Source organism: Grammomys surdaster, unplaced genomic scaffold (genome assembly GCF_004785775.1).
Source record: "Grammomys surdaster isolate TR1022 unplaced genomic scaffold, NIH_TR_1.0 126013, whole genome shotgun sequence".
In the NCBI taxonomy this organism is placed as follows: Eukaryota; Metazoa; Chordata; class Mammalia; order Rodentia; family Muridae; genus Grammomys; species Grammomys surdaster.
Genome location: NW_021620828.1, coordinates 4,306,939 through 4,334,367, shown reverse-complemented (window position 1 = coordinate 4,334,367; position 27,429 = coordinate 4,306,939). Strand labels below are relative to the sequence as shown.

The window sequence follows — 27,429 nt, the reverse complement described above, 5'->3', positions numbered from 1 at the left end:
CCATTCTACATCAAATCAAACATATTTTATTAATTTTTAATTTAGATATTTTACACTTATCATTTAACTGGTTGTATTTACAGCTTACTTGTAAATATCAACAGATCTCAGCACCTGTAGTTTGTCTCTGTATACAATGTGGGCTACTATTATTAGCTAATTCTAGGGCCGTGGGATATAGGCTCATAATTCACAGTTATATGGGCAAACACAAGATACTCATAAACTTCCTACTGTTCTGTCTACTGTGTGGGTGCTTTAAGCTTTTCATGTGAGTAACAAACAGCTCATTCTTAAAGTGACATGAACTTCAGATTAGCAGTCACACGTTCTCTACGTTACCCAGTCGTTTGCTTTCACATCTGACCCAGGTAACGCTGTGTTCTACTGAAAGAAACACAAAGCTTGATTGACACTGGCTTACATGAGTAAAAGTTCACCACTCACAAGTCACAACCTGTCCGTGTGGGCATTCTGAACAGCACCAGTGTTACGGAGTCGGGTGTTCTAGCTTCAGTGTGTGTAAAGTCTGGCTCTTTTGGGAAGAATTTATTCTGCCCTGTGACATCCACTCACATCTAAGCCAGCGTGGGGTCTCATGGGCAGCCGAACAGAAAGGAGGTCCAGGATATTCAGTTTTCTAAACATTATAGGAGAGGAGAACAAATCAATAAAATCTTTGAAATGGTAGTAGGTAACAGTTTTGTTTCCTTACATAATCTATTAAGCAAGAATCCTTTGAATCAAATCTTTTAAATATAATCTCTTTAATCAGAGTTGGAAAGTGTAAAATGTTTATTGAGGTGAACTTGTGTGTGTGTGTGGCAAAGGGCTGAAAGCAAATGAAGGTTATATTCTGACAACTGTGCCTGTTTTTTTGTTTTGTTTTGGTTTTTTTTGTTTTTGAGACAGGGTTTCTCTGTGTAGCCCTGGCTGTTCTGGAACTCACTCTGTAGGACCAGGCTGGCCTTGAACTCAGAAATCCGCCTGCCTCTGCCTCCCAAGTGCTGGGATTAAAGTCGGGCGCCACCACTGCCCGGTGCCTGCTTTTTAAAATCATAGAAATTCCACGTATGTGCTACTACATAATCCATGACCAACATAGAAAGGGACCAAGTGGAAATCTGTGACAATTATTTTTAATTAATTAAATTATTAATTAATTAATTAATTAATTTTTAATTAATTACATCATTCATGGATGTATGGGTGTTTTGCTTGCATGTATATATTTGCATCATATATATGCAGTGCCTGCAGAGGCCAGAAGAGAGCATCAGATCCCCTGGAACTGGATTTGCATATGGTTGTGAGCCACCACAAAGGTGCAGGGAATAGAACCCACGTCTTCTAGAAGAGCAACAAGTGCTCTTAACCACTGGGCCATCTCTCCAGCCCCACTGACAATCATTTTAAATGTTTGTTAGAATGAATGTTCTCTTATATACTCATTGGTATGAGTCCTCTCTGCTTTGGGGAGCACTGATCTGGACTCATTATGTTGAATTTTTAATTCTTTTACTACTCTGCTCTGGAAAGAGAAAAATCAAAGGTATCAGTTACAAATTATTTTTCACATGAATGTTAGTTTTAAGAAAAATACCTATTGAATTTTATCCAAATTGCAGTAGTTACATTGTTTCCGTGATTGAGGTCATTAGTTACATGTTAGAGTAGTTCTCTCTTTACCTCCAGTAACTATGGAGAACACCCAGAATAAAAACGAAAGAATTTTCACACCCAACCTCTGACTGTCGTTCTTCATTCACTGTCTTCAAGGACCCCCAAAGCAATGTGATTTTTCAATGGATGAATGTGACATCTTTCAGAAACATCACCCAGCTCTCATTCCAACTGACTCCAGAACCAATATTGGGGGATTACACAATCGTCATAAAAAAACAATCAGGAATGACGGTGATGGATCATTTCACCGTTAATCGAGATGGTAACCAAGTACTGTTTCTGATTCTCCTACACACAAGTTCAAAACAACAGAACACAACGTTTTAGACACAGGCACAGGAACGGAAGCTCAGGCTGGGTCTCTGCTGTCTGCTCTTCTGTTCCATCCTGGAACTCTATGCCTCATCTGAGCCCAGGGCTTCCTCTGATTCTTGCCCACTCCTCTCCTCACCTAAGAAATATCTCATTTTCTAAAATTCAGGTACTCTCCTCGAAAGGATCTAAGAGATTAAAACATAACAATTGCTGACTTTTTAAAGGCTAAATAAATAAATCCACTAACTACCATCATCACCAACACCACCACCAACAACAAAAGAAACAGAATAAACTGACGTTTAATGAGGCAGCGTCACAGCCCCCAGGGCGCTAGCTGGGGCCTTTGGAGGCAAACAGCGTGCATGGAAACAGTTTGCTGTGGTTGCTCTAGTTTTGCTCTCCAACTTTGTCAGCTGAAGTGTGGTTTTTGTTGGCTTTTCTGTTTTCAGTATTGCCCAAATTTGAAGTTGAGGTCACTACACCAGAGACAATAACTATTGCGGACAATCAATTTCAAATGGTTACATGTGCAAAGTAAGTGTTTATTCATTTATTTCCCCACAGGGTAAATCACCTTAAGCTTAACCATAAAACTTGATTTATATACTTATATTAAAATTATTGTAGAAATTTTCAATGTTTGAAAACTATGAAGGAGAACATAGAAACGAAACTCCAGAGCAGTCAACCAATCACTAACACGTCATAGGTGATTTCCCCCTCATGCTTTGTGAAAATTTTCTCTGGCTATACTTATTCTTTTCTACCCATCCTATCCAATATTTAAAAACACATGTCTCCATATTTTTCTTCCCTTTCTGTCTATTCCAATTCCAGACTTTGCAAGTGTATCTTCATAGAAAAAAAAACAATTTTACTCATTGTTCTACTGTACAATATGTAATCTACTATATTGTGTTTCTAGCAATTAGTACATTTGTAGTAGATATCTTCTGTAAAACTGTATAGTAGCCTGATTTAGAACTGGATTGCTTACTTAAGAAATATTTCCCTAAAGGAAATTATCAAGTCAAAATTATATAATATTCTTTTAGTCTTTTAAACGCCATGTTGCCTCCCTAACTCTAAAAACTGTTATGAAAAGACAGGTTTCACTGGACCTTAACCGTCACTGAGTGTTCTCACTTAAAAAAAGAGAATGAGCTATCAAACTTTCATGGAAATAAGGAAGTTTATAATTTAGTTTGAATTTATTTGAGTCCCTTAACATAAAAACATCCTATCGATCTTAGGAACATTTATCTTCTGTTTGGGAAATTATTTCTGATGCCCTTTATCCTTTTGTGATATCTGTCCTAAAATGTGTTAACAATTTAAAACAGATAATAGTTATTAGGTGACAGCTATAAAAATTATTCCCAGGATGCCATGAGATAGGAGCTGTTATCATCTCAGTTTTATAGAGAAAGATCAGCTGTAAGTCCTGGGATAACATCAGACTTGAGGGTCTTCTGATGAGTCGACAGTTATACCTGGGCAGTTTGGTGCCATCCTTTGAATGAACACCTGATGAGCGTTGTTGGATGCTTTAACAGATAACATAAAAACACTAACCTTTGGATATTTTTTAATATGTCGAAGCTGCAGTCTGTAAAGGGCTCCCTGGGAAACACGACTAGAGAGGTACCCTCTTCGTGATCTCCCCAGAGAATCACAGAGTCAGTCTGTCTCTCTCAGAGAAGGATCAGACATTTCTCTGTGTTTCAGTGCAGAGTAACTGAATGTGTTTAGCATATGTGAGGTCATAGATAATCTGTGCTTTAAAATGCTGGGATAAATAATATAATATAATAATATAAATAATATAAAGAAATCCAAGATCCTAAACTAGTTTCATTAGAAAACCCTTCTACAAACCAAGAACCTACACTATCATTAAGGCCTGAAATTTATTCATCTGCCCAGTTAAATACTTTTAAAAAAAATGTAACTGAACACTGGAAAGCCCACTTTCTTTTCTTAGGATATCCTGAAAACACATGCAGACCAAATGCTAACACAGAATTGGTAGCTTCTTAATATTATTTGGGATCTTCTATTCTGATTTCTCTGAAACCTCCTTAATTCACGTGCTAGAGGGATGAATGACAATAAGAAGCTAGGGTCCTGGCTGGAGAGATGGCTCAGTGGATAAGAGCACTGGCTGTTCTTCCAGAGGTCCTGAGTTCAATTCCCAGCAACCACATGGTAGCTCTTGACCATCTGCAGTGTGATCTGATGCCCCCTTCTGGTACTCAGGTGTACATTCAGACAGAGCACTTATACATAAATATAATGCCAGTAGTTCTGATATAGTCTTTGTGACTGACTGTCTATTAGTGCCAACTACTGAGGTGAAAAATGCTAGGTCAGCTGCCCACGCTTCCTTTTTGCCCACAAATTTAGTTTGGAACCTGGCAAGCCAGATTATGTCAGCAATCTCAAGAATGAATAGGCTTTTAAGAGCGAAGAAAAAATATTGAGCCAAAGTAAAAAAAAATTAATTATCTTATCATCTATAAAAGCCACTCAAATCACAACAATGGGAATGACATTCTGTCCCAAGCAAAGACAGTAACCTACACGCTCCAAAGACGTATGCTAACCTGTAAAGAATACTAGTTTATAAGTGAAAGACAGAAGAATGGCCATTGAGAAGAGCACTGTTAGCCCAGCCCTGGTCCGGCCTTTATTTCACTTGTGTTAAAAACCAAAACTCGCAGATGGTTGTAGTGACATAGGCTGGGTTGAAATCTCACAAGCACAGAGATGGAGGAAACATGGCTGAAGTGGATCTGGCTTTGACCTTCACTTCCCCGAAACACTGTGTTTTCCTGGAAAAGTCCTGGAAGCTCAGAGAAGTGAGTTACTTCTCAGTTTTGTAACTAAAGTTACTAGAGGGAAAAAAATGAGTTAAATGTTGTATTAAACATACGACCAACCCCTGTGCTGGAGAGTTATTGAAAGAGCATGGTAATCTGCAAGCTTAAATCTGAGTGTTTTACTCAGTTTTATTATACACAAATTTTGCGCTTGTTATTAATTCAATAAAGTCAAAATGATCCTCAAATTATAAAAACAACATACAAACAAAAAACACAATGCCTGGTTTAGCCTTTGAAGTTTAAGAAATAAAAATTGTATTGTGCTTTAGCGGGATATAAGCCGTTAATGCAATGTTGGCTCGTACCTACACTCTCGGTGCCAACATGTTTAATATGTTACATGTTAGATGGTGGTAAAATAAGAATAATGTTGAAAATATTGATCTGGAAAGACTGTAGTATCCAGAATCGTCAAGTTTTACCTATGTTCATATGCACTTACTAACAAAACCAGCTCATTTTCCAATACTTGTAACAAATTAGATATATTTTAAATTTTTGCTCATTAAATTTGTCTCCACTGAAATATTAGATCATCTAAAATTGAATGAAACTGTGAACTTATTTGGTTGTTTCTAAACCAGCCAGATCCTCTTCATAAATTAAATGTCTAAGTTGACCCGAATTCTGAGGGAGAAAATAGCCCTAAAGGCAGTTAGATGGAAACACCCAGTTTCAAGGCTTCATATATGATTTCTAGCGAGGTCCGTAAGTGTCACTATGATGCGGCCCATTTACCATCTCGATGCTCCTTTTCCCACCAGGTACACCTATGGCCAGCCTGTGCAGGGAAAAGCTCAGATAAAAGTGTGCAGAGAGTTCTCACCCGGGAATTGTGAGAGCGATGAGAACGAAATCTGTGAGCAGTTCACTGCGCAGGTGCGGAGCACGGGCTAACTCCGGAGGGAACTTCTCATAGGGATTTTATGCCACTCATAAAAAGGACTTACAGCACTTTCACTGTGTGGCTAGTCGGGGTTGGGGGGTGAGAGCTAAGTCAGGTGAGAAACATGAAGATAATACAATGTTTAGCATAGTTCCTCGGCTTCTGGGTGCTTTTGCCTGTAGGCTTTTAGACCTGCAAAGTTGCTCATCGGCGTCCCTATGGTCTGTACTACCTGGGTGGTCTCCACGGTCTTTCCTTGGAAAATCCTACCGCAGGCTGTTCATGCGGAAACACCGCCACCCAGAATGTTCTGTGTTTCTTGTTCCAAACTTCCGGTCTCCTTCTTTCTAATTCCTAGTTATGAAAAATCTCATCTTTTCTGCTGGGCTTTAACTTTATGACTATTTTTCTGCATGTCTGTAAGTCACTGGTTTTAATTTTATCATTTTATTTCATTTTTAAGAACTTTTTAAATTCATGTGCATGTATATGCGTGTATGACGGGTGTAATAACACTGCCTAGAGCAAACAATAGCTTCGAGGGTCAGATGAATGAGTGCATCCTTCCAATGTTTAAAATTTGAAGTTAGTGCATCTTTCTTATTTTAAAATATAATTAAAAAGTTACAGTTTTCTCGTTTCTGCTGTACGTGGTGAAAATGTACATTTTTCCCTGTTTCAAACAGCAGACCTTCACAGCTGCTGGCTTCCACATGCTCCAACTAAAAAGTGTTGGTTCGTCTGCTGTTAGTTTCTGCAGGGAGTTAATTTCTCATTCTCAGGATCTCATTAGCTTTATTCGCATCCTTAAACTATTTCATGCCTACTTTGCTTCGAGGAGGCTGTCCTTGAACCCATAAAGCGTAGATAGTCCCGTCTCTGACTTAAGTCTTCTTGAAGTTGCTCTCTCTACTTTACCTCTTTCTTCGTCCGCTCAGTAACTCAACAACGGAGACCTGGGTACACAGGGGTGGAAGGTACCCATGCTAAAGTTCCATGAGACTCTTGGATCCCTAACTTTTTCATTCCACCTCTGTTTATTTTTCAGCTGAAAGATGGCTGTGCTTCTCACATTGTCAATACAAAAGTCTTCCAGCTGTACCGCTCTGGATTGTTCATGACATTGAATGTTAACATAATGGTTACAGAATTTGGAACAGGTAACGATTGTATCTTACAGACAGCTTTCTACCGCTGAGGAAAAAGAATATGAAGTTAGAAACATCATTATTAATTAGAAATGAGTTGTCCCTCACTATGGTAAAATGCAACATCTTTAAACGTGGCTTTTGTGGGGAACAGAGGGATTGAATCCAGATCCTCACATATCCTAGGATGCATGCCTCACCCTGGGGGTGTCTGTTCAAATGCTTAATTTCTTCCTGATGCTGTGTTTCATCATTTCTTACAGGTGTGCAGATGAGTAAAACACACCCAGTTTTTATCACTTCAGTGCTTGGCACTGTGAACTTTGAGAACATGGACTCTTTCTACCGGAAAGGGATCACTTATTCTGGAACTGTAGGTTTGCCTGGTACTTTTAAAGGAACTTCTTTGGGTTTTCTCTGTTCACAGATTAGCCCTTGAAATTTTCCTGACACTTTTATTCTAGGCTTATAATCTATTTTTAATATTACTATGTCTGGTATGCCTAGAAAGTTCTAGGGCTAAAAGAAACCAATGTATCAAACGGCAGCTTCTCCTGCTTTATGTTTAAACACATATACACAATTAGAATGGGTATTTCTATCCACTGAAATTTCTCTTAAGCGATCGCTATCGTGGATGAAAAATTCCTTGTAGAAATGTGGAGCCTCGTGTTCTAAGAATATTAACATCTCTGCTTTTGTACAGCTTAAATTTTATGGTCCCGATAGCACACCAATGGTGAACAAGCTTTTGCAACTGGAGCTCGACGGGAAACATCTAGGAAATTACACCACAGATGAGAACGGGGAAGCTCAATTTTCCATCGACACGTCAGAGATATTCAATGCACAGATCAGCTTGAAAGTAAGACATCCAAGAGCTGGCAGAGACTGTCAAGAATCCCAGAGGCCCCAGTGCTAGGGATTTGGAGAATAGAAGGCTCTTAGATAGTAGCATCTTTTCTGTGACTTGATTGCCCATTCAGTACTCAGTGAGAGCAACTTTCGTGACCAGAATGTCTTCTATGGAAGTAGAAGTAGCATGTAAGAAAATCTGGCCTTCTCCCCCACATCACCCCGTGAATAGACGGGGAGCTGCCATGAAGTTTTTTTTCTGAACCTTTTGCAGAAGTTCGCAGTTAAACAGTTTGTCATGGCTTGTGTTCAGGGGAAGGATACAGAACTTAAATCTAATTCTCTGACTGTAATTAAAAGTAAAAATCCAAAGCGTGCCTGTAATTCTAGCACTCAAGATGTTGAGACAGGTCACACTGGGATACATAGCAAATCATCACACACACACACACACACACATACAACATACACAAGCAAAATAAAAAAAAATATATCAATTCACTGTTAGTCCAGTTGGACAGTCACATAACAGTAGTCATATATATATATATATATATATATATATATATATATATATATATAATCTCATTTTGTACGAGTCACTTCTCTCCTTCCCATCACAATGGTCCTGAGAATAAAACTTGGGTGGTAAGGCTTGGTGACAAGTGCCCTCACATGGTGAGGCATCTCACCAGCCTCCGTAACAACAGCTGTGAGCTAGGGTCCTTCCTGGTTGGGAGAGATAACAAGCCTGTGTCCGGTAGCACTTCCTGTCTTAGAGGTGTCCATTGTTCTAAAACCTTTCCTTTGCTTCTGTCCTGCCAGGCCGTCTATGTCCAACCTAGAAGCTGCCATCGTTCCAGCTGGTTGTCCCCTGAGTATTCGGATGCCTACTTCTCAGCTTCACGCTTTTACTCCCGAAGCAGCAGCTTCCTAAAGATCAATCTTGAGCCAAAGCAGCTTCCATGTGATCAGGAGAAGATGGTCTCAGTACTTTACTCCCTAAACCCTGAGGCCTACAAGACCTCAGATGTGACCTTCTTCTATTTGGTAAGCTTCAGCTGGTGGATCTGTCTAATTAGCACAGCACAGTTTAGGGGGTGTCATCCGTCAGACCTAGTCAATCTGAGTGAGCTCTGCCTACCCACTTTGCTGTTGAATACTTTTGTCTCCATAAATGAGTTCCCCTTGCAAACCGATCCCAGGCACTCTGAGTTCCCCCGAGACTGAGCCACTTACTTCCTCAATCATTCCATTGTACGTCACATCCAGTGTTTATGACCATACGTGAAGGGTTAAGTAACTTGGAAAGTTCAAAAGGATGAGCAGAAAAGGAATCTGTCCTCATCCCTTCTCACTAAGGCTTCGAGGAGAGTGAAGACAGACTTGGAAATTAAGCCATTCCTATTTCCATCCCTCCACTCTCTCCCAGTCCTCAAGCACATGTGTCTACCTTGAGCACGTTGTTCAGATGCTCTAAGCTTTAGTGTTCTCAGCTGTACATTCCTAACTGGAAACATTAGTGGAATCAATTAGACTCACCAAACTGAAAAAGGAAGTAGGCCTGAGGCACTGTTAGAGTTCCGTGCATATTGAGTCATCTAGTCGGCCTTATGGGCTTTCCATTTCACAGCATGGACCAGAGGCAAATGGGTAGATAATGGGCAGTTTTTTCCCTGTTCTAGCCCAACATGTGTGAAGTTCCCTTTTAATATTTGTGGAAGCTACCTTGTTCTTGTCAGAATGGTCACTAGATTAGCCCATGAGGACATGATGTAAGTTCAGTACTCACACTGGATCTTCTCTGTCTGGCACAGGTAATGGTGAGAGGAGGCATCTTCCTCAATGGACAGACGGAAGTCAGAGCTCAAGGTGGATATGATGCCCTTGCTTTGGAATACATACCTTATCTCTGTACTTTCTACAAGTTAGGGCGAGCACTGACTGCCACGAGCAGGTGGGGGGCAGTAGGTAGCATGGCCTGACGTAACACTGAAGAGTTTGAAAAGGGCAATTGCTGCCCTTCTATCATTACTCTAGTTTGCTTTCTACTGCCGTGATAAACCCTAGCCAAGGCAACTTCAGGAAGAAAGGGTTTGTTCCGTCTTATACTTCATGTAACAGTCCATCATGGAGGGAAGTCAGAGCAGGAATTCAAGACAGGAACCTGGAGCCAGGAACTGGAGCAGAAACCATGGAAGAGCACTGCTAACTGGCTTGCTCTTGATGGCTTACCCAGCCTGCTTTCTTGCATGCCCTAGTCCCCCTATCCAGGAGTAGCACAACCCACAGGCTAGGCCCTCTCATATCTATCATTAGTCATGAAAAGGCCCACAGGCCAACCAGACAGAGGCATTTCCCTAACTGAAGTTTCTTCTTCCCAGCTGACTCTAGTTTATGTCAAGTTGACAAAACTTAGCTGCACCCATTAGTCAGTTAATTATGTACATTGTAGAAAAGTGACGTCTAAGGCAGCTTTACTGTAGTATCTTCATCTGTGCATAAGTCCCCTTTTTACTTGCATCTGAGCAAGGCCCAGGTCATTTTCCTATCCACACGCCATTCTCCTTCATCTAAGCAAACCCAGAGAGACAAGCGAGTGCCAGCACGGTGTCATCTGTGAACTGCCTGTTTCCACAGCCTGGAATGGAAACTTCTCTTTCCCAATCAGCATCAGTACTGATCTGGCGCCGGAGGCTGACCTGTTCGTCTACACCCTCCACCCCAGCGGGGAAATCGTTGCGGATAGTGCCAAGCTCCAGATAGAGAAGTGCTTTAAAAACAAGGTGATGTTTCCCTTATCAGCAGGGTGGGATTTCTGCTTCCTGCTACCTCCCCTTAAAGATTGGTTCTTACATGAACTTATTTATTTGGTGTGTATGTGTGCACACATGCGCACATGTGTGCGTGCCCATGAGTGAGCGCATGAAGACCAGAGGACAGTTTGCAGGACTCCATTCTCTCCTGCCACCGTGTGGGTTCCAGTGATAGACCTCAAGTTGTCAACCTTGATAGCAAGCATTCTCACCCAGTATGCTGTCTATGCAGCCCTGTCTCTGTCTGGCCCCCCTCATAATCTTCACACAGTAATCTTACAGTTAAGTTACCAAAGAATGAGAGTCACGAGGGTTATCTTACTGATACCTGGTCATGGGAAGCTGGAGGAGTTGGGGAAACTGAAAGATATTCCCACAGGGAACTGAGAATGGGCAGGAAAATGTATGTACAGAAATTGGTCAGGATTTGTTTGGGAAAGACAGGACTTATTCTCGTTTTCTTCTCGTGTAATTGCCTCTTCCCTCATTACTTCCCTTCCTCCTCTTCAGGTTAGCATAAAGTTCTCAAAGGAGAAGGACCTCCCCGGCTCTAACACCAGCATTCATCTTCAAGCAGCCCCTGACTCCTTCTGTGCCCTGCGAGCGGTGGACAAAAGTGCCCTTCTACTGAACCGTGGACAAGAAATGACACCTGAGAGCGTAAGCAGCATTGTTCCCCAGTGTCACCAAGCTGTGTGGCTGCAAGCCTTGCCCTTCCCAGGATGCTTTTACTTGAGATGAGACATGCTGAAAGCATCAAGTCTTTGTGTCTGTGCTCCATTCTCGGCTGTTAGCATGGGTTATTAACTACGTGAGTTCTCTGTCTGGCATCCACAGTAATTCAGAACTCTATACATAATTACAACAGGTTAAAAACTCTAAAACAATGTGATATCTTAAAATCATAGTGAGAGCAGTTTTTTTTTTAAGTTGGTCTCTATGTTCTTTGACAATGCCCAATTATGTTCTTGATATTAACTAATCTCCTGTCTCAGGATGACCCAGGCCTGACTTTGTAACAGCCTTGAAAACTGATTTTTATTTTCAGGGAGCCCTCATTCCTTAAGTATGAGATATCTATCTAGTTCATCTTTTTTTAAAAAATAAAATATATCCAGTTGACATGTTATCTCTGCTTGGGTGACATGAGACACTGTCCTTATCCTGAACTGCATTTCTGTTTATTCCGTTTATTTCTTGGCTTTACATTCCACTGGTTTTTCTTTTCCTATGTCATTTCCTCAGTTTTAACGATAGAGATTAATTTTTGGTGGCAATCAACCCCTTTGGTCCGTTAACTCCACGAATCTCAACTCCAGGGCACCCCTCTCTTCTAGTTGATTTTCTTTTCTTGTTTTGTTTTGTTTTTCGAGACAGGGTTTCTCTGTGTAGCCCTGGCTGTCCTGGAACTCACTCGGTAGACCAGGCTGGCCTCGAACTCAGAAATCTGCCTGCCTCTGCCTCCCAAGTGCTGGGATTAAAGGAGTGCGCCACCACCATCCGGCTCTAGTTGATTTTCAATATCCAACTTACTTGTAACTTCTCTAGCTCAGGGAGAGAAAGCTAACTGGTACTTTTACTGTGGTCACATGGGATTTACAAATTAACTTCACTGTTGCATCCCTAATGGGGAAATATTCCAATTCAGAATTTTAAAATGGCTTTTTTTTCCAAGTATAATTTTTCTGTTATTCATGAATTACATTTTAAACAGTTTTCTTCCATGAACTTTTGATCTGTTCACAACTGTGTCATAACAACTCTGTTGCTGTTGTAAAGAACGTTTTCTCCCACTATTTATTCTACTGTATTTGTGAATCCTGCAGCTGTTTTGCACAGTGATTTACATTTTGCTAACTTGCTAAGTTTCTTGGTTAGTTGAATTATATTTTTCATTGAGTCTCTGTTTCTGTGTATTGCAATGTTGCCATCAAATAGAAAGTTTCCTTCTTCTCACCCTCCCTCCCTGTCCCTCCTCCCTCCTCCTTCCCTCTTCCCCTCCCTCCCTCCTTCCCTCCCTCCCTCCCTCCCTTCCTCCTTCTCCCACTGGCTTCCTTCCTTTTTATTCCATGCCTCTGTATTCTCCTTGCCTGATTCCAGCACAGAACTACTCTGTGGGGACAGTAGCATCCTTACCTTGTTCTGGCCTTAGTAGAAAGAGAAACATAAGCTCCCAGTGACCTGAGAATAACCACTTAACCACTTCCTGTGCTTGTTTTATAAAAGGTGGCTCATTTAAGTATTCTCTCTCCATTGGTGCTTGCTCTGCTACGTTTCTTAAGAGAATAAGATAAAATATTTATTATTTTATGTGTATGGATGTCTTCTCTGCACATACATCTATGCATACTGGAAACCGAACCCAGGTTCTCTGGAAGAGCAGCCAATGCTCCTGACCTGCCTCTGCCTCTGAGAGCTGAAATTAAAAGTCTAAGCCATCACACACAGCTTTGAAATTTTATTGTATTGACTTTCTCAAGAATAGTATCGCTTCACTTTTTTCTTGTTTAACCTTGAAACCCAGCCAGTCATTCTAAGTAATGGCCCTAGCCAGTGGCCCTAGCCAGTGGCCAGCTCCGCTGTCAATAGTCTTGACCACTCCCTTTCTCTCCCCTTAAAGTGGCATCCCTCCTTCCTTGGGCGAGCACACCCTGCTTACAGCTGTGCTTCTGTATTGCTCCTGAGCTATCCCAGTGTCCGGTCATCTTTCAGTGACATAAAGCATATTCTCTGCTAGCTTCCTCAGAAGGGCACAAGAATTCCATCACATCTTCATACTCAGAATCATCTTTCTAAAGCCTGGAGATAGAAGCTGGGCGAACGCCTGTGATGTCGGCACTTGAGAGGTACAGGGAGGAGGATCAGGAGTTGAGGGCCAACTTCAGCTGCATGAGCCCGGTTTCAAAAAAAGACAAAAACAAAAAAACCCAGAACTAACAACAAACAAATATTATAAAAATAAAGAAGGATAGAAGACGAGTTATGTGACTATTAAATTTGGGGCTTGTATTTTTCTTTAGGTTTCTTGAAAACCCTGCTCCCTTGTGCCTCACTGTGAACATTTTTTTTAAAAAACAATTATGCTGTCAGGCTAACTTATTCTCTCTGGTAGGTTATTTGGCCTTCTTGTCTGGAGGCCTTGGAGGGTTTTTCCCCCTCCTATATATTTAAACTAAAATTTTTGTAACACATCTCTTAGGATTTATTGTGTAGGAGAAAATCAAAAGCTTAGTCTGTATTATAACTTAAAAATTAAGCTTTTTGACTTCTTCCCTTTTCTGAATTATTTCATTCACATGTTAGCTCATTCTCACATGTGCTCAAGCTCTCGAGTGACCGGCTTCGATTCTTTCTTTCTCTTTGGTTTTCTATTTCTCTTCTAGAAGCTGGGTGTGCTGGGTATGGTGATGCACACTGTAATCTCTTTGCTTGGGAGGCAGACACAGGGAAATCAAGAGTTCAAAGCCACAAGCCCCTGCCTCAACAAACAAACAAAAACAATGGCTGATTTCTGTCTGTCATTTTTCTCTTAGGCTCTTTCGCCTTTAGAGTTCATTTCTGATGTGTTCATCTTCTGAGTTCATTCTCAATTATTTCTACCTTCGTTTTGCCCATTGTTATACTTTCTTTGTTGAATTTCTGATTCATGATCTTTTTAAATACCTTGCACGTCAATTTTCAAATATTCCCTTTATTCCAAAATATCTGAGCAATGCTTTCCTGGCATTAGTTGGCATTTGGACTAAGGCATTTCGTTAACTAAACTGTGTCCTCTGTTTTATCCTGTTCCATCTTTCCTTCCGTTAAGTGCCATCTCCAAGGGTCAATGACATCTATTGACACCACTATCTCTCCCGCCTGATAACCCCCACCCAAGCCAGTCATGCATTTGAACGAATGGAAGCCGTCCCTTCATCTCAAGCCCTTCCCTCTTACTGGGAGCTCCTGCATCCAGGGAAGATGGTTCCTATTTTGACAGGAGTTAGAGTGTTTTTACATGGAATGAATTTGGTTTGTGTTTCTTCCAATCCCTTCATGCTGTTCTCCTTCCGTGCATGTAGTTTCCGGAGCTTTCCCTCAGCTTTACATCTTCTCAACTTTTCTTGCAGTCTTTCAGAACATGGTGCCCATAATTCTACCAACGACTGAAAGATTACAGGAATAATCACTGTCCCTTTCAATCGTAAAAGTATAAGTTGTTGATCTTACTCTTTGTTCACTTTTTCGACTGGTGCATATTCGTTACACATCGTGCTGAGTGTCATAAGAACAGTTTCCTACGAATATGTAAAGTGCTTTGGCCGCTTGTTCGTTGCTTGATGCGATATTTTATCTGAAAGGTTTTAATTCATTAATACTTAGATTCAGGCAGCTGACATCATCCTCCAGGTCTAGAACCTCTACTACTGTAACTTCAGGCAGTTATCTGTGTGCTAGGCTTTGGAACAAGCAAGAGTTCTCCATGACCTTTCTTATTTGCTATCCTCAAACCTGCACTGTCAGCAAGAAAAGTTTGCAAATAACATTGACTACACAAAACAATATTATTCTCCTCATTTGAATTTTTTGGAAAGTTGGCTCAGTAGTAAGTGGTTCTGACACCGATTTTCCAATCCTACAATTATGCAAGGAGAGCTTCAAGTCACCAAGGACCATATCTTCGCCTCCTAGGTATATAGCATGCTCCCATATATCCATCAATATGGGTATTTCTACAATGGTCTCAACTTGGATGATGAGAGAGCAGACCCATGCATTCCTCAGAAGGACTTGTTCTACAATGGACTGTACTATACACCTACAAACAGTGTTTGGGATGCAGACCTCTCTAATCTTATCAGGGTAAGACCACAGATGAGTCTGTAAAACATTTCCTCTTGTAGCTTTAGTGGTCCCAACCCGATCTCTCTCACACCATAGATTCTTTCTATACTGTGCCGACAGAGTACTCTTTAAAAAAGAGATGTTAATCCTGTTGGCTTTTTTTCTTTTTGCTAAAAAGAAATCGTATGGCTAGAATCATGGGACTGTGATGAAATGGAATTCAATTTCTTGCAATCTATCTTACGTGTCAAGAGTTAAACCAAGAAGATAACTTACAGTCTGTATTCCATGTAAATGGAGGCTGTCAGCCACATGTTCTCAGGGGCCATGCAAGGAATCTTTATGATTAGAATCACCGTGGATGACGAAGAGAACACTGAATTAGACAGGCTTTAGTTCAAGTCCCAATTCTGCTGATTAAGGCATGTGCACCGTATAGACATGCATGTGAGTGTGCATGTTTGCTGTTAATTAATACAGCGGCAGTGCTGATGTCTTGTATTCCCTTAAGCATAAATGGAAAAAAAATGGAAATATTAGCACACCGATAATAATAAACATAGTGATTATTGGAGACTTGATTTCTGTGAGCCTGAGTCCTGGCTGCACAGAAAATATGCAGAGTTATTGTCTGTTTATTATGACTGTAGATCTCTCGTAATTCTCTCAAGAAAGCAACGTATAATCTTTTTGTGTCTTTCTTCGAAAGAATATGGGTCTGAAAATCTTTACAAATCTCCGTTACCGGAAACCGGAAGTGTGTTCATTCCAGGAAAATCAGCTCTTGCTGAGGACGTTCGATCACCCAGATGAACGGATAATCGGTGGTCTCGGTGGTGGCGCACCATCTGTTTCTGCCTGTGGGTAATCTAGAACTTCCCGTTAGAGTGCTATTCAATAGAATTCTTTGGATTGAGTGTTTCTAAGATAAAAACCATGCAAAATAAGAGCTTTAGATGATTTAGGATAATTTGAAGCAAGAACTAGCATTTCTGCAGTTCAGCGAGACAGGCTGGAAATATTTTTAATGATAAAGAATAATTAACTTCTAATACAAAAAGAAGTCCAGGTTTTGGTTCTTTTTTAAAATTTTTGTTTATTTCTTAAGACAAGGCCTTACCCCATAGCTCAGGCTGACCTCAAAATAGTTGTGAAGACAACTATCAAAGATAATGCAGGCAGCAACTAGACATGGTGTGATGCACGTAGCCCAGGCTGGCCTCAGACTTTTTATGTAGCCAGGGATGACCTTGAACGTCTGATTGACCCTGACTCTACCTCTCAAATACTGGAGTCTGAAAGCATATGTCACCATGTCCAGCTCAGTAGTTACTATTTTGGTGTAGAAACACTAACTAAGCGCGTCATATGTAACCTATAGGTCATTCCTGTAAAGGAATGTGTTCTAGACAATGACAAGTATTAACGACAATAAAAGCATAAGCAAACATAATGCCAGTCAGCAGGGTTGGCAGGTACCAGCATGTCAGAGAAGAGTCAGTGAGGACATTTAATTCATCCAGACTTGGCTGTAGGTGACGTGTTGTTTGTTTGTTGTAACTTTTAAACAATACTAAAATTTGAGCACGGAAAGAGTGATACCTCGGTTGAGATTGAATTTATGAGAAATTAAGAGCTCATCTAAAGGGGCTGGGAGATGGCTCGGTGGGTAAGCTGCTTGCTGTGCTGTCGTGAGGACCTGAGTTTGGTCCCTAGTACCCACATAAATGCCAGGCGTGCCAGTGCACACCTGTCACCCTCTGGCTCAGGAGCAGCCACAAGGGGTCTCCAGGGATTATTGGCTGGCCAGTTTAGCTGACATATCAAGGTGCAGGTTCAGTGAAGCCCTACCTCGAAAATTAAGATGGAAAAGCAAGTAAGGAAGACATCTGAAATCGACCTGTGTGGCATGTACATACACACACGTATACACATAGCTTAACCAGGCATGTGCCACTGAAGCACAGCACATACTTTTGCTCTTTCTGCATAGGACATTTCTTTGTATCTTTCTCTCTCTCTCGTTTTAGTTTATGACGCTGCAGACAGCATCAGCCATGCAAAACTGGCCATCAAAGAGACAGTCAGGACGAACTTCCCCAAGATGTGGCTATGGGACCTCATCAGTGTACAGTGAGTTTTATTTTTTTGTGCTTCTTAGTATTTTCTTAAATAGATTTCTCCCCTTTGTGTTTCTATCTCTATTTTTTTCTTTTGATTTGTTAACTTTTATTCCTGGGCAATAAAGTAGTGAAGTTTTTTTTTTTTAAATGTTGTTCATTTGTCCATCCCGATTCATGTTTGACAGTTAGTTTGTTTATTTGTTTCAGTAAAGCATTACTCTTCCACTAAGACCTTCACTTCTACAAATTTCACACAGGTAGTATATGCTACCTCAATTTTTAAAAAAGTATTCATAGAAATATGGCATTGCTAAGGTTCTATTCTACAGACATCAGATGAGGGATACGTATCTAATGCCTGACCTAAACATTTTCCAATCCTTCAGTGACTTTATTTGTGTGTGTTCTGCATAATCTCAGGTTCCCACTCACAGGATGTGTCACCAATAGCCTGTCTTTTCAGTTCCTCAGGCTCAGCAAATATCTCGTTCCTTGTCCCGGATACCATCACCCAATGGGAGACCAGCGCCTTCTGTGTCAACGGCAATGCTGGGTTTGGCATTTCACCCAAAGTGTCTCTACAGATCTCCCAGCCCTTCTTCGTGGAAGTTACCTCACCCTTTTCTGTTATTCGAAGTGAACAGAGTGACCTGATTGTCACTGTCTTCAACTACCTGACTACATGTATAGAGGTGGGCCACCTCCTTTGATCTGGAAACAAAAATCCAGCAAAGTTAAATTATTATTTTTTTCACTAAATATCACTGTAGCCTCTCTATTAACAAATGAAAACACATATTCCAAGGCAGTCATTTCTTTCTTTAATCTTTAGAAATAATTATTTAAATTTTTAATTTTATGTTCTGTGTAGGATTGTTTTACCTATCTGTATGCACACGCACCATGTGTATTTCTGGTACCCACAGAGGTCAGAAAAGGACATCAGATCCCTTGAATTGCAATTACGGACTGTTGTGAGCTTCCACATGGGTGCTGGGAACTGAACCCAGGTCCTCTGCAACAGCAGCTAGTGCTCTTAACTGCTGAGTGAACTCTGTGACCCCAGAAACAATTGCTTTAAATCATAACAATGGCTCTCATTTTTCGTGAGAATAAGATTTTGTGATGATGCAGTCTGCTATTTCGTGAGTTTGTGACTGAGTCCTTGGGCATCTTTTCACTTTGCTGAGTTAAAATGGAGAGAATCTTCTTAAGATGACAAACGTTAGCTTCTTCTTTGAAGACATCAAAGAAACCATTGCATAATAAGTTGTGGATATTAAATCAAACCAGGGAGAGAGAGAATTTAAAATTTGACCCCTGTGGCCATTGTTCTGTTTTTAGATTTCTGTTCAGTTAGAAGCATCTGAGCATTATGAAGCAAGCATCAACACCCAGAGCAACACTGACAGTGAAGTCCTCCAGGCTGGAGAACGGAAAACATATGTTTGGACCGTTATTCCAAAGACACTGGGTAAGCAGCTGTGTCGATCTGTCATGGATTGACTGCATTTTATCAACCTGTTTTCCTTAGATTTTCAAAAAAAATATTTTTCTTTGGCATCATATTTTTTAACTTCCTTTATTCATTTCTCTATATTCAAAATTCTTTTTCTTTTTCTTTTTTTTTTTTTTTTTGGTTTTTCAAGACAGGGTTTCTCTGTATAGCCCGGGCTGTCCTGGAACTCACTCTGTAGACCAGGCTGGCCTCGAACTCAGAAATCCGCCTGCCTCTGCCTCCCAAGTGCTGGGATTAAGGGCGTGTGCCACCACCGCCTGGCCATTCAAAATTCTTATAATGCAATTTCTCTATTTAAAAAGACTTTGTTTTATTTCTATGTATATGTATTTGCCTGTAAGGATGTATGTCACCATGTGCATGCAGGCACCCAGGGAATCCAGAAGAGTGTGTTCCATGGGAACCTGGATTACAGATGGTTTTGTGTTACATGACATTAGTGCTGGGAACCAAACCCAGGTCTTCTGCAAGAGCAGCAAGCGCTCTTAAACACCGAGCCCACGCTCCAGCCTTGTAGCTCCTTATCATCAATACTCTGTGGTACAGAACTCCATTCATTCACATAGAAATTATAACAAGATTGAGCCATGGCATGGACACTAATTTGTGTGATTTGTCAACGCCACATATCACATCTCAAATGAAGACCGCCCATGTTTCTTTAATGTCACCCTGATTCTTACAATGGCTGTTTTATCCGACATTCACACAAAATGCCAGTCTTACAAAAATTAATCCTCTGTCACAATCAGTTATGAGAGTTCCTGGAATTATTTTGCTTTTCAAGTAAGTGTGCTAAAGAGGCCACCAGATTAAAAAGAAAAATACCAATCACTGGGTGAGGATTAAATTCTGAGAACTTTGCTTTAGTACCATTTAGAAGAGTAACTTTAGAAGTCTCTGGCTGCTGATATAAAAGAAGGAGAAAATTTAAAAGTTTAGTGAACCAGAAACTTTTAAAACCCAGGTCATTAAAAATATTTTATTTCATGTCCTATATTTGTTATATTATTACATCAGTGAGAAATACAAGATTTTTTAAAAATTCAGCTGTGATAGTGATTCATCACAGACCATTTTTCTACACTCAAACTTTTACACTCAAACTTTCTTAATTTTTATGCACTGTAAGATCTTCAGATATCTCACTCTGGAACTCGAGGCAGAATCCTGCACTTGATGTTGCGTTTTTTGTGACACTCAAAGACTTTGCGAAGCAAAGAAAGAAATAAGCCAAACCTACAACAAGGAAACAGGAACAATATATCAGTTGTGTCTACAGCACACAGATGATGCTAAGCCTTTTGAATAAGCTTTACCTATCCTCCAATTTCTATAAAAAATAAAAGGACACAGAAGGTCAGTTTTGATTACATACTGTGATACCACAGGAACTGAAATTCCTTGCCAGCACTCAGTTTGTGTCTGGTGGCCTTTGTGCTGTATTATATTTTACTTTTTCTGTTTGATCGTAGGAAACATTAGAAACCCCAGTTATTAGAAGGTGTGGTGGTGTTTTTCTTTGATCCTGGGAAACATTAGGAACCAGGAATGTTGCTACACACCTTCAGTTCCAGCCCTCAGGAGGAAGAGGCTGGCAGATCTCTGTGAACTCTAGGCTTGGTCTATATAGTGAGCTCTAGGCCAGCCAGGGCTACATGGTGAGACCCTATCTCAGAAAAAAAAGAAAGGAAGGAAGGAGGAGGAAAGGAGAGAGGAAGGAAGGGAAGGGAAAAAGGAAGGGAAAGGGAAAGGAAAGGGAAAAGAGAAGGAACCGGCAGCTTTCTGATGTTGTATGGTTCAATGTCATTCTGTAAACAATGTCAAGGTGGTGGTACAGGTTCATAAGATATTATCTTTCTTATAATTTGTAAGTTCTAAGGGAGTATCTGAGTAACTTGCTGCAGGGAATCCTGAAACAAGTATAACAAGACATATTGCCTTATCTCCAGGCAGGAGAAGTCGGTAGTTTGATCTAAACTTTCACTTGACGGTAAAAGTTGGCCCATCCCGTTCAAGACCCGATTGATCGACCTGACATTCCTCCCACTGGAGGAGGAGTCACTACCCTTTACCTTATGCTTGGCAATATTTTCCAGGTAAAGTGAATATCACAGTAGTGGCTACATCCAAACAGAGTAGTGCCTGCCCGAACGATGCCGGTAAGGAGCAAGATGTCAACTGGAAAGACACTGTAGTCAAAACCTTACTGGTAGAGGTATGTAAGCGTGAAATACGAAGTTCTTTCTGGTGGGAAACAGTGTCTAAGAGATAAACTAAAGCGTTGTTCTTGAAATGCTTAATTGAGTTTGGGCACAAACCTTCCACTTTGAACAAATTGCATTATCGTGCACACATCCTTTCTTTAATCAGTACCTCAGCCCTGGCTGGGCATGTGGCTTAGTGGGTAAGTACTTGCCTAGCTTGTGCAAAGACCTGTGTCCTGTTCTCAGCATCTCCAAACCCAAGCAACAAATGAAGCCTCACCAGGGATGACGAACCTCCTTGAAACATACTTTCTTATTTCTTGACTCTCTTCTTGGCACGCAGAAGCCTGTAGCTGTCTCTACCCTTTTAACTGACCCTCAAGTCCAAGAGGCAAATCCTTATCTTGCTCTATGTTTTGAGCAGTTCCTGTTATCCTCAATAAAAAAACCAATAGAAGCCGGGCGGTGGTTGTGCACGCCTTTAATCCCAGCACTTGGGAGGCAGAGACAGGCGGATTTCTGAGTTCGAGGCCAGCCTGGTCTACAGAGTGAGTTCCAGGACAGCCAGGGCTACACAGAGAAACCCTGTCTCGGAAAAAAAAAAAACCCAAAAACCAAAAACAAACAAACAAAAAACCAATAGAACAGTTGAAAGTGTCACTCAATGACAAGGGTTCTCCTTGCACTACCTGTGGGAGCTAAACCCCCTGAGGGGTATGTAGTGTACAGAGACTTCTACCTGGGAAGGACAGGGACAATGAATGGATCACCGGAACAACCGTGAGCCAGCTGTATCTATGAGAACTGATGTTTGCTCTCTTTTCCTTTATGGAAAAATGATTCAACTTATCATTTTGTTCTTTTGTTTACTTTCTAACAGCCTGAAGGCATTGAAAAAGAAACAACCCAAAGTTTCCTTATCTGCCCAAAAGGTAAGAGGGCTCGCCTGGTGATCACTTGGTCCCAGAGAAAGTTGTCAGCATGGTAGATATACTTTCTCAGCCTGTGCATAAGCCACGAGCCATGAGGCCACTTGCCATGTGGATGCATTTTAACTTCCTCTTGCGGGCTTTACTTCCCATTTTGTCGTTGTTGTATAATTTTTAGTAAACAAACCATATGAAATTTTGTTTGTTTGTCTAATGAGATTAGTTTTCCACTATTCTTCAACATTTTGGTCTCATTGTTCATATAATTGTCTCACAATCTTGGCCAGTAGAAAACTCAGGATTTTGTTAAATAACACTAACACAGTAATTGCTCTCGCTCTCTTTTTTTTTTTTTTTTTTTGGTTTTTCGAGACAGGGTTTTTCTGTGTAGCCCTGGCTGTCCTGGAACTCACTCTGTAGACCAGGCTGGCCTCGAACTCAGAAACCCGCCTGCCTCTGCCTCCCAAGTGCTGGGATTACAGGCGTGCGCCACCACCACCCAGCAGTGATTGCTCTTACACTCTCCTTATGAAGTAGTCAGTAGATTCACTACTGGCCCTCAGTTACCTGATTTGTGGCTGTCATGAGTACTGTACAGTTTGAGCCGGTTGCTGGTAACCTGATCTTAGAGAATCCTTTGAGTATTCCTTCTATAGGCTATGAGTCGTATATCTTCTATTTTTTCCATGCACAGTTTAAGTACTGAACAGATAGAAAATAGAGACCACTGTCTAAAACCAAGTATACTTTGTTTCTGGATATATTGATATTCTAAACTAGCTCAAAGTCTCAGTTTAGTTTTAAATTTTTATTACATTCATTTATGTGTGTGTGTGCGGACACATGCTTGTGTATCTGTGTGTTCTCATGTATATGAGTGTGCGTGTATATACCATTGGAGGGGTTGAAGTCAAGGACAACTTGAAAGAGTTGTTCCCTCCTTCATTGGGTCCTGGGGAATGAGCTCAGGTCGTCAGGCTTGGTGGCACGTGCCATTACCCTCTGGAACATCTCGCTGGCCCAAAGTCTCAATTTCATTTAGCCTGATAAATAAAACTAACTGACAGCCTGTTCCTTCTATTACTGCTGCTCCAAAAGTCGCTGCTGCGACTTGAGGAAGGGAGCCTTTGCAGTGTTTGTACGGATATGTTCTTTCAGGTACCAACGCCTCAAAGCAAATCCTTCTGGAATTGCCAAGCAATGTAGTAGACGGATCAGCCAGATCCTTTGTCACCATTGTGGGTGAGTTTATTAACTTCTGTGTCATAGTGACTTGAAAATCTTACTTGAAGTGGTCTATAAAAAAATCCTAACATAACAGAATGGAGATATTTTCATAAGCTATCAAGGGAGGGATTGCGTTTAGACCGTCCTTTCTGCCTGTTTTCATGTGGGATCTGAAGGCATGGAGCTCTCAGACCTGTGTCTCTATGAAGCACTTGCACTGGTGGGTAATGGTGGGTGCTCAGGAAAAAGGAGAGCCTGTTCTAACCTGTATGTATGTATGTATGTATGTATGTATGTATGTATGTATGAATGCCTCTTGGTGATGTTGTGATACTGGGAATTTTCTCAGTAAAAAGAGAGAGAGAGATGTTCCCTAAAAGTAATCTGTCTACCATCAACAGTCAAACCTGTAGAAGATGGATAGGTTATAGTTTATATTTCATCAGGTCAGCATCTCAAAACACAAATCAGAAGCAAGTCAGCAAATGAGCACACTTCCAGTGCTTCCTCTTTGCTCTGGAAATGAGATTTTTCAAAACCTTTTCATCCCCAAAGCCCCTCTAATTCTACACTTCAGAACCACCTCCTTCTAGATTTCCTCTAGAAAACTTGATTTGTTTATGTGTTTTATTTATTTTATTTTAAATTATGTATATAGGGGGCAGTATATGCACATAAGTGTAGTGTCCACGAAGGCCTGAGACATTGAATTCCCCTAGAAGTGGAGTTAGAGGCAGTCGGGAGCCACCCAATATGGATGCTCGAAAATGAATCCGGGTCTCTTAACCACTGAGCCACCTCTCCAGCCTCCTATTAACACCTTTTAGAGTGAACTTTAAATAATTTCCTGTTCCCAGCATGCCCTGTGGTTATGAATGCTGAGGCAGCAGCTTAGCATTTGTGTAAGTGCCTGACTCTCCCTTTCTGCCTTTAGGAGACATTCTGGGAGTTGCAATGCAGAATCTGGAGAGCCTTCTCCAAACGCCCTATGGGTGCGGTGAACAGAACATTGCCCAGCTAGCATCTGACGTTTACATCCTTGACTACCTGAAAGCTACCAAGCAGCTGACAGAGGAGGTCAAATCCAAGGCACTGCTTCTCTTATCTAGTGGTGAGAGGGCTAAGTAGTTCCTGCCCACAAAGGTGAAATCAACTGCAACCAATATCAAAACATGATCAATCTTACCCTGTGGTCCCCCAGTGAGACAAAAGTGGACCTTTGAGTCCTCTGAGTCCTAGCTGTGTGTTCTTTTTTTCTTTAAAATCTCTGTTCATAGTTTAGTCTCCTGACATAGAACTGTAGTTTCAAGTTGTGAATTCATCTTAATCTTTAAATTTTCTTTATTCATACATGCATACAACACTATGTGATCATACCCTGTGTCTCTCCTTCAACTTCCACCTTACCCTCCGGTACATGCCATCTTCAAGTTTTGCGTTTTCTTTTTTTTTATTTTTTATAACTCACCAAGTCCAGATAGCACAGTCCATATGTGCATGGAATAGGGCCCTCTCCTGGAATAGGAGAGAGCTCCCAGTGGCCACACCCTCAATAAACAATGAGTCTCCCACCTTCTGCAAATACTCACTACCAATAGCCCCTTAGCATAGAACTGAGCCTGGAAATCCTCTACCCCACCTATGCCAGGGTTTTGACTGGCTTGATCTTCTGTAGGCCTTGAACGGGCAACCACAGCTCATATGAGCTCACAGTTGTGATGTCCATGTCATGTTCTGAGGACAGCATTCCATAGCGCACACACCCATCCCCCATCATGGGACTCTTGCATTTTTTTCTGTTTCCTCCTCTGAGATGCCCCCTGGACCTTGGCAGTCATGGAGTTAATATCAACGAATTCATTTGTAAATGTGTCATAGTTACCATACTATCTTGTTTGTTGGTGCTGGGAACAGTGGCTGAAATTGAATCATTTGTCAGCCCATAGACCTACCCTACCTGCTTGGCTGTGTTCCAATGCAGTGATGTAATTAAACCTGAATATTGAAAGATACATACAAGTGACATTAAAATGGGATATTGAGGACAAGCCCAAGATGAAGTGCATTTTGGGTTTTCTTCTTAGGATGGTAAAACTGAGTGAAGTAAAATATCCTTAGGTGAAGGTACTGAGTGCTAAGTACAGTTTGGAGCCAGCTTTAGGTATTGATTTAGGTGCAGTGCAGAGCCATAACCTTAAGGGAAGGTACTGATTGCAGTGTGGAGCCAGCTTTTACGTAAGGCATTCTCTCTACACAGAGCTAGACAACCTGTGTTGTCTAGAGACCGGCATTGAAGTGGTCACAGTAGCCCAGCCCAGACTTTGTATTTACCCAATCTGTTTCAGGCTTTTCCTTCTCTCCCAGACTAAGACACAGCTTCCTACTCTGTCATGTTTTAGGTTACCAGAATCACTTGTCTTTCAAAAACTATGATGGGTCATACGATGTGTTCTGCCAGAACAACCAGGAAGGAAGCACATGGTGAGAGATTAAAATTTTGTTTTCCCCAAGGGGGTTGGGGGGGCAGGCTCCCTTTCTCTGAGGAGAATGAGAGAGAGCAATGGTGGAGGGATTTGTAAGAATGAGGCTGAGAAGAGAGGAGGGAGGGGCTGGGATCAGGATGTAAAGGAAATTAAAAAAAAGAAATCAGGGGGAAAAGAACTCTTTGTTTTCCATAATGTAAGTTATTTTCTAAACAGGACTTGCAAGAAGCTGAGAGCAGTTAGTGCTCAGGGAGGGGTTTGCCAGCCAAGTGGGTTTCAAAGTGGTTTTACAGGGAAGGAAATAAAACCCAAACTGTATTCTTTTCGGTCTGATGCAGCAATATCCCCATAGTCTCATGCCTCTTGCTTAGCTGTCTGACTGCTCAGTGATGGCTTTCGGTGATGACACAGCTCTTCAGCTCCGTGCAAGTGTCACATCTTATTCTGTACCTCCCAGACTTGTCTAGGTACTGGAAAGGGAAACTAGAAGGCCCCATAGCATCTAGTTTTAGATCATACCAGTCTTGTTTCTGGGCATGGGTAATCAAATGGACTATACAGCCAGACCGTTGAGTGGCCAAAATCCACCTGCTCTATTTTCTACAGATTTGTTATTCACCATATTTTACTGAGCCCAGTGAAAGGGCCACTGTCAATCAAGACTAGTAACTGTCAACATTAGACAAGTATGAATGTTCTACCAAAGGGAACAGTACTGATGAACCTGTGGCGTGGTGACATTTTAACTCTGATGTTTGCTTTGATGGTCTCTATTACAGGCTCAGTGCCCTTTCTTTCAAGACATTTGAGAAAATGAAGGAATATATTTTCATAGAAGAGACAGTCCCCAAACAGACCTTAATCTGGCTTGCAAAGAAACAGAAATCGAATGGATGCTTTAGAACGGATGAGAAGCTCGGCAACACTGCTCAGGAGGTAGGTACGGGACTCACGAGGGGGCTTTCTTCTCCAGCTTCTCTGTGTTATCTCCCTCTGCTGCCTTCCCTCATCTGGAATGTATCATCCTTGTGATGCCACACCTTCTGAGTCAGCCGTAGTCACAGATCCCTCTTGTGTATGTCATGTGGGTCCTCTCCATGAGCATCCGTCCGGCTTCGTGAATGTTTAACCGGAGCCTAGGCAGAAGTCTGCATGTGTCTTCTGTTGAATCGGGCTTCTGTAATCATTAAACTGGGGGGAGGAAGGGAAAGGGATTCAGAAGAGTAAGAAAACACCTAGGAGTTTGGAGTCAGATAATAATACATTGAAGGGAGGCAGATTTGAGTGTATAGGAATTTCTTTCCATGCCTTAGTCCTGAGGTTTAAATCAAGGTCTCAGGTAGAAAATGCAGCACAGTTGATGGAGTGTGTCGACACAGAAACGCAGCTCCTACCTCAAAGAAAATAAGAGGTAATTTATTCTGAAGCCAAGTATGAAGAACCATGGTCCAGTAACACAGATTTAGGTCACCCCAAATTCCATGTTGCAATTCTGTTTGGTTAAAGTTTTTTTTTTTTAAAGT

At 41.2% G+C, this 27,429-nt stretch overlaps 1 protein-coding gene across 1 annotated transcript in view; it reads left to right on the top strand.

The window, feature by feature from the left end:
• LOC114610050 (ovostatin homolog) overlaps positions 1 to 27,429 on the top strand; it is a 40,210-nt gene that overhangs the window by 3,712 nt on the left and 9,069 nt on the right. The window contains exons 6-26 of the mRNA XM_028754528.1: positions 1,780 to 1,948; positions 2,454 to 2,538; positions 5,654 to 5,768; positions 6,824 to 6,935; positions 7,187 to 7,296; positions 7,630 to 7,788; positions 8,604 to 8,828; positions 9,596 to 9,650; positions 10,419 to 10,564; positions 11,105 to 11,254; positions 15,266 to 15,436; positions 16,128 to 16,278; positions 17,449 to 17,551; positions 18,005 to 18,233; positions 18,886 to 19,015; positions 21,160 to 21,278; positions 22,148 to 22,199; positions 23,355 to 23,438; positions 24,358 to 24,534; positions 25,823 to 25,904; positions 26,686 to 26,842. Coding sequence (XP_028610361.1) covers positions 1,780 to 1,948; positions 2,454 to 2,538; positions 5,654 to 5,768; positions 6,824 to 6,935; positions 7,187 to 7,296; positions 7,630 to 7,788; positions 8,604 to 8,828; positions 9,596 to 9,650; positions 10,419 to 10,564; positions 11,105 to 11,254; positions 15,266 to 15,436; positions 16,128 to 16,278; positions 17,449 to 17,551; positions 18,005 to 18,233; positions 18,886 to 19,015; positions 21,160 to 21,278; positions 22,148 to 22,199; positions 23,355 to 23,438; positions 24,358 to 24,534; positions 25,823 to 25,904; positions 26,686 to 26,842 — 2,781 coding nt within the window. The remainder of the gene's footprint in view (positions 1 to 1,779; positions 1,949 to 2,453; positions 2,539 to 5,653; positions 5,769 to 6,823; positions 6,936 to 7,186; positions 7,297 to 7,629; positions 7,789 to 8,603; positions 8,829 to 9,595; positions 9,651 to 10,418; positions 10,565 to 11,104; positions 11,255 to 15,265; positions 15,437 to 16,127; positions 16,279 to 17,448; positions 17,552 to 18,004; positions 18,234 to 18,885; positions 19,016 to 21,159; positions 21,279 to 22,147; positions 22,200 to 23,354; positions 23,439 to 24,357; positions 24,535 to 25,822; positions 25,905 to 26,685; positions 26,843 to 27,429) is intronic.